Source organism: Chenopodium album, chromosome 2, assembly GCF_948465745.1.
Source record: "Chenopodium album chromosome 2, dcCheAlbu1.1, whole genome shotgun sequence".
NCBI lineage: Eukaryota > Viridiplantae > Streptophyta > Magnoliopsida > Caryophyllales > Amaranthaceae > Chenopodium > Chenopodium album.
The window spans coordinates 46,390,859-46,398,122 of NC_137835.1; the positions used below are offsets into that span (position 1 = coordinate 46,390,859).

Genomic DNA, 7,264 nt, shown 5'->3' on the forward strand with positions numbered 1-7,264 from the left:
AAGAATAAATACAAAAATTCAGGTGGTATTAGCTACGATCTGGTGTACATCAAGTGCTTGGATGAAGATGAGGAAAACGATGACTTTTTGAACCACTTTGTTCTTTATGTTGTTGCAACTGTTTTTATGCATTACAACTAACAACAACATTAGCCCAGATCATTGTTGGTTGTTAAAAAAGCAAGTTTATTAATGGAGAGAAAAATTATAACTGGTCTAAATACGTACTTGACTGGATGGTCAAGTATGGAGGAGGTGATCTTGACAAGGGATTTAAGGGATCTCCAATTGTGCTTATGGTAATAAATTTTTTTTACGTATTGGTTTTAACTATTGTCTATGAAATATGTTAAAATCTGATTGTATTAAATTATACTAATCTACCATACCTACAATGCAGATCGCATACTTGGACCATTTGAACATAAATGGGAAGGGGCTGATGTGGGACAAGAATAAGCCAAGGATTGGTGCATGGCAACAAAATTTTATTGACAAAGCAATTGCGGCTGATAAGAGACCGGATGGAACCTTCGGTGCAGCTATGGTATTGCTGAGACTAACAAATTTGTTGATTGACAACTAAAGTTTTAATCTTTTACAAATGGGTAAGTTTATGTTTAGGTTGTCCATGGTGTTGTGTATGGAGATAACTATCCAATTGGACGGTCATACAAAATACCAAATTGTCTAAGAACCCCAAGTTCAGGTTCTAAGGCGAGTGGTAGTGTAAGTATCAAAAGCATCCTTGTTAATTTGTTAGTTTACTTATTAGGCATTATCCTTTTTATGTTATTACAATTTCATGCTCTATTGCAATTCTTATTTTAGTTAAATCGAACTACAATATTATGTTGTAACAGTTACCTATTATATTGTAACTAATTCACAGTTAGTTCCCTCCTTTATACTGAAATGCTAAATCGATATTCTTCCAATAAATCAGGATTCGGATAACGATTTGTTGATCGAAAAGAAGGTAGAGAGAATCAGAAAAATTCCAGCAAAGAAGAGGAAGGACAAAGCAGTCATGAGGAGAGGGAGATCCAAGGCTGATGGTTCTCGTGGGAGTGATGAGGTGATATATTTTATTAATTGAAATTTGGCAAATTCCCTGTTTCTCATGGTGAGAAACGAACATGGGGGCATTTTTGTGAATAAATCAACAACTTTTTTATTATTGTGGGCTCCACGTTGAATAAAGTTGTTGGTTTATTTACGAAAATGTCATGTGAGAAACAAAATTTGTTGCTCACCATGAGAAACTGGGGCATCCTCTTGAAATTTTAGTCATCTCTGGTTACTATATTAATGTATTGTCTTTCCAAATCTGTTAAAGGACTCGGACTCCCTAGACCGTAAGAAAGCAAAGATAGCAAAGACCGGGGCTGGTTCAAAGTGCCCTGAAGAGACCTTTTCAAGAAAAAGAAGCTGCCGCACAAGAGATACTTCAGAAATGATGTCATAGGGTAATTATAATATTGAAACTGATAAGGTATGTCTCATGTTTTGGATAAGGCTTTTTATACATGGTTGATGTTTAGTTTTTTTTCTATTAAGAAATGACAATGACTGTAGTGTAATTCATTGGTGTCATTTTTGTGTATACATCAGTTAAGTGATGCACGGGGCACCAAGAGGGGGGCGAGTACCAACCCTAAGACTCCTGTTGGGACAAGTCGTAGGGTTCTAAAAGCGACAACTGCTACAAGAAGAAGCCTCCGCAATATAACTCCTGCAAATCGCATTCCTAAGGCTCCTGCAGATACCATTCCTAGTGCCCCTGCAGAGACAAACCCTTCAAGAAGAAGCTCCCGCAATAAGGGTCCACCTTTGATCAACATTGAAGATAAACAAGATATCGATAGTGGTAAAGTAAGATATTGACGAGTACGGCTGTGTTGATGGTCATTTGGGGGAATATTTAATCCAAGTATTGATATGGCTGCTTGTATATGGCAGGAATTGGTTTGTGGTCTATGGGGTCTTAAAAAATTGAAGGATGGGCTGGATGACAAGCGTCCTACGGAGACTAGTTCAAGAAAAAAGAGGCTCTCGAAAAGCTATGTCAAATGACAATACTAAGGATGAAGAGACTGATGTGGTGATTTGCATATTATTACTTTAATTTTGTTTGTTAGCTAATAAACCAATTTTGAGTCTTAAAGATCGCAAATTAATAATATTACCAGGGTTCTGGAGCGAGAGGGGCGAAGAAGACCAAGCACGGAACTGATGATCAATCACCAAATGTACATAATGATGATGAAGACGAGATTAATAAGGTACCTGTACTGCTTCATTATCATTGGTATTTTAAATTAAAATCATATATGTATTGTTATAATTTGTTTATTGTTTTGTAACAAGATACTAATTTTAGGTTAGCTTGAACATTTATTCTCAATTCAGCCCTTATGATATTCATAGTTGCATGCATTTTATTTTGAAGAACCTATTTCTAATACTGGCATATGACAATGGAGGAAAGTGATGAAGAAACACTTTTACCACACATCATTCCTCCCAAGAACAGAAAAATTGTTGAAGAAATAGTGGATAAGAAATCAAAAGCAGCGTAAGTTGTCCTCAAGGTTTAGAGTCTCATGTTGTGGATATTTGGTATGCATATATAATGATTAACTATCCGATATACAGGTTCAGAAGTCAGTTTTTGTTTAAGCATCGAACACTCACTTTGACTCGTGAGATCTTTCATGACTCTTTCAACAACAATGGGTTAATTTCAATAGGTCATGGAGGCCTATGTGAAATTGTTCAACAACTTTACGAGCACAAATCCTGAGTTAGGGCATAGAGCTTACATCCTCCCACCAACCTACATGGTATGAAGAAATGTTTAAGTAACATTACTAGAAGTTGATCAGTAGCATAGTACCAACATTGCTATAAGTTGATCAGTAACATAGTATCAAGATCATATTATATCTAAAGAACCATTACAAGTATAAACCTTGTTATATTTGATGTGCAGTGTGAGCTTTTGAGAAACCATCTAGAGAAGAAGATATAGAGGATAGCGTGAACAATTTCAGAACCATGATAAGGTAGAATAAATGCTGTAGTTTTTTGGTAATATTTTTGTCGTTGTTGTCTGCCCGTTTTTTTTATTTTTATTTTAGGGGGAGGGGGTGTATTTGTTCTAAATTATATTCAGTTACTTATTTAATTTGTAAAAATGCAGACATTCATGCAAGTGTTGCACAATGGCAGATGGACTTTGTACGTGGCACGTACTAAAGAAAAACTTGTCGTTGTCTTTGACACCAAATATCATTCTCAAGAGAGTTATCATAAGAGTTTACTTCCTTCCGTGGTAAGGTGTACAAGTGGTTGAACCCTAAAATTACCCTTAATTCTAAGCGATATGAGAAACAAAGCATAGATAATGTTGCAGTACCAAGAGGAGACTAATTTTATATGTTTGCTTACTAACAGCTGAGGTATACAAGTAAGGTTGTGTTGATCATTACAAAAAGCAAATCACTTCAAATGGAGTCATGGAAAGTAACGACGTTTAACAACATACCGACGGAAAGGAAGCCTCAAGATTCAGGGATGTTATGTATTCTGTTCATGATGATCATATTAGACGATGTTGACATGTGGATGCATGTAAGTACCTAACTATTAACGTATATTGCTGCCCCTTGATTGACAAAATTCATGATAACCCTCAAATATGTAAACATTGGAAGCAGTGGTACAAAGATGATGAATGGATTTACAAGCAGCAAGTGTGCTCATTGATCTTTACGGATGAAGTAAACGAGCTGCATGGATCGATGTGGGACTTTGTTAATGCTGAAGATCCTTAGTTGACTATATTTTATTTCGCGAAAAATGTATTGTGATGAACCAGAATATTGTCGCCGGAATGTTTAGTAGTAGTACAAGTGTAGCTTTTTACCTAACTGATCTGGTTAAGGTAGGACATATATATTACGAATTATGGTATGTTGTAGGACAAGGTATGTATTGTGGTATGTATTTTAGTTCATTATGAACGTATACGTAGTGTGATTTCGTAATTATAAATATGAGACATGAGTCTAAGGGTTGTTGTTACTAAAGAATAATTAAAGTTCATGGTAACCTAAGAAGGCATCAACAAGTATATAAACCAAAGTATTATGGTATTCGTATAGGAACTGAAACTTTGTTTTAGTTAGGGTTAATCGTTAGAAAGTCACTGGTTGAAATTATAGGTAACAGGTCAAGAGTCTACAGGTTCTAGTATTGGTTTTGACTATTATTTATTTAGGGTTCCATATAAAAAAATTATTGAGGAAATCATCTTCGGGTTAAGGTTATGATTCTTGAGCACGGATAATTTTGACAACTAGGTAATTATTTTAACCAGGTATTATGAAATAGGTAAATAACATCTTTGAAGAAAAGGTAAATTATCTTCTAGAAATCCTTTAAACAATTTGATAATCGATCTTAATAGAGGATCATTAAAAAAAACTACAAACTATTCAAAATAATAAAATATACTGTGTGTTTAAAAAATATTATCTTGATTATAACAATATATTTTATAAATATACTTTTCATCTTAATAAACAATTGAAAAAAAAAATTTAGGAACACGTAATTACTGCAGTTTTTTATTTTTTAATAATAAAAAAATAATAAAATAAAAATCAATAACAATAAATTAATCCGTACAAACAAAAAAAAACCGAAATTTTTTGAAGGAAAGGGGAAAAAAAGGTAGTATTAGAAGAAATTGTATAAAGTAAAAGGAAAAAAAAGGCCATTAAAAAGCCTCTAATTAAAAAGTTTTAGATTATTTACATTCACTTATGCTCGAACTAAAGACCAACAAGCATTTCTCAAACAAATTCTTAACCAGGACTATCAAAAACAAACTGAGTAATTTTTATTGTTTGATTCTAGGTGAAAAAACCACTATACTAGTATTAAGTTTGCCCCCCCCCCCCACCACACCACCAAAAATTAAATTATTTATTTTTTTGTTTAAAGGGGGGACATTTGTCATATTGTCTCCCCAATTAACTCTGCCTCCCATCTTGTGAAGCAAGAAAATTTCAACTCCTCGTAACGATATATTAACAAATCCTATGGCAAAGACGTACACTAGGAAGGTTTAGGGGTTTTCCATGGAGGTTAAAGTTGAAGCAGTAATTTCAACCTAGATTTAAGGCAGAGGTGTCAAATTCTACATTTCACAAATTGTGTAAGTTCTTTGTGCTTTTACAAAAAAAATAAAAAAAATAAAAAAAAATCAAGTTAAGCAAGTTATTTATTATTTATTTTTATTTTATTTTTTTTTTGAAAGAAAAGTGATTTATTAATTAGTTTCAGTATAAATTGCTTTAATTAAACATAAGTTGTTCCATTTTTTAATAAATTATAATAATCTTCCAAACCTCACAAGCTGAAACTGGGTGATGACGGCTGTCGCTGGGTAGATGATTAACCGATTACATTTAGGGTATTATAACTTATAAGGCTTCTTTTGATATATTATTTATATATAATTCTAGTATTAGTATAACGTTATCAGTAACAGACTTAATCAAATACTCCCTTCGTTTTTAAATACTTGCTTCACTTTCCTTTTCCGGCTGTTTTTAAATACTTGGTCCATTTCCTTTTATGGAAAGCTTTTACAATATTTAATTCATTTCTCACACTTAGTGGACCCAACATAATACTCTCTTTCCACCTATCCTTCCACTACTTTTGCTTTTTACAATTTTTGATTTTCTCAACCACCCCACTACCTCCATATTTTATTACTTTTTTCCAATTTCTCCTAAAACTCCGCGCATGAAGAAATGGAGCAAGTATTTAAAAACAGAGGGAGTAATATATAATTCTAGTATCAGTATAACGTTATCAGTAACAGACTTAATCAAATAATGAGTTACGACTACCTTTTTATTGGTATTGTCATCTATATATTCGCAGCTCTGTGATAATTATTTTTTTTCCCTGAGAAATACTTTTTGTAAGTTGCATTATTTGATATTTCTATAGTAACACATACAATATAATATATAATCGGGTTTTAGTTTAAAAAGATATTACTAAAACATAGTTATATGTTATCTTATATTATAATACACAATTATAATTTAAGACATTTGAATATTAAGTAATTTAATTTAACTAATCAAGCATGTAATTACAGTTAAATGGATCATGATCAACAAAACAGTCATCGCATTATAGATCTTAACCAAGATCACAAAGACCCTGAGTTGATTGTTATAGATGACCATGATCCGAATATAGATCTTAGCGTTGAGCAAGAGAACCCGATCATTGATCAAGAAGAAACTGAATTGATGGTTCTTGAAAACCATGATCTGAATATTGATATGAACGATGATCAACAGAACACTGCCATTGAAAAAGAAGACCCTGATCAGATTATGCAAGATCAAGATGAAAATGAACCAACAATGGGAATGTGTTTTCTTCGGGAGAAGAATTTGCCAAATTTTGTCATTGTCATGAATTTGCGTTTAGAAAAAGGCTTTTCTTTATTTACAAAGAGTGCTACATTGATGCACTCATTCAAGGAACAAGAAGTCAAACGCACCGGAGTTGGGAAAAAGGAGACATGTTACTATATGATGAAGAACCTGAGATTTGCATGTAAAAAGGGGGGAAAGAAACAAACACCCGGTTTCTCTGTTACGAAATGTAAAGTGTTTATTCATGCAAACATGGTACGCGGGCAAATGCAGATTACAAGATGTAAATTGCAGCATGGTCATGAACTTCAACCAGATGCAAGTCAATATATGGTTAATTACAGAAGCATTGATGATCCAACCATTGATAAAATTGTGAACAATGATCGTGCCGGTATATCCATTACAAAAAACTACAGGTCACTACAAGTTGAGAATGGTGGACATGAGAATCGAACGTTCAATCAACGTGACTTGAGGAATGTTGTGAAATTGGAGCAGCGTAAGACAAGATTTACAGGGGATGCGATTGCTCTTGAGGAATATTTTAAAAAGCAGCAAGATCTGAATAATAACTTTTACAGTGAAATTCAAAGGGATTGTGAAGGGAGGTTAATGAATGTGTTTTGGTCCGGCGCAAGAAGTAGGGCTATGTGCGTAGATTTGGGAGACATAATAACATTCGATACAACCTTCCAAAGCAACAGTTTAGGTGGATTTAATAAATGACGCGTTGCATGTTTTATGTTTGATTGACATCAATCTGCACATACATGTCCTGTTATGTT

The 7,264-nt window shown here is 33.5% G+C and overlaps 1 protein-coding gene across 3 annotated transcripts; it reads left to right on the forward strand.

Annotated features, from left to right (window-relative positions):
* Positions 1-2,466: 2,466 nt before the first annotated feature.
* On the forward strand, positions 2,467-4,055 carry LOC145585753 (uncharacterized). 3 transcript variants are annotated; one of them, XR_014100722.1, is made up of 6 exons: positions 2,467-2,578; positions 2,659-2,846; positions 2,996-3,068; positions 3,206-3,337; positions 3,460-3,636; positions 3,723-4,055. XR_014100722.1 is itself a non-coding variant. In XM_081642468.1 (5 exons), exons 3-5 carry the CDS (start codon positions 3,200-3,202, stop codon positions 3,837-3,839), a joined length of 432 nt encoding a protein of 143 aa, XP_081498594.1. In that variant the 5' UTR covers positions 2,467-2,578; positions 2,659-2,846; positions 2,996-3,199; the 3' UTR covers positions 3,840-4,055. The 3 variants fall into 3 exon arrangements, 2 of the variants coding, with proteins under 2 accessions (XP_081498594.1, XP_081498602.1); XM_081642468.1 differs by having other exon boundaries at positions 2,996-3,337; XM_081642476.1 differs by having other exon boundaries at positions 2,528-2,846; positions 2,996-3,337.
* Positions 4,056-7,264: the final 3,209 nt, after the last annotated feature.

What these genes read in the sequence shown, in the direction of transcription:
- LOC145585753 (XM_081642468.1), top strand. Translation starts at nt 3,200, where the DNA reads ATGCAGACATTCATGCAAGTGTTGCACAATGGCAGATGGACTTTGTAC. An exon ending in AGAGTTTACTTCCTTCCGTG is followed by an intron (nt 3,338 to 3,459) that starts GTAAGGTGTACA and finishes GCTTACTAACAG; the next exon opens with CTGAGGTATACAAGTAAGGT. An exon ending in ATGTTGACATGTGGATGCAT is followed by an intron (nt 3,637 to 3,722) that starts GTAAGTACCTAA and finishes CATTGGAAGCAG; the next exon opens with TGGTACAAAGATGATGAATG.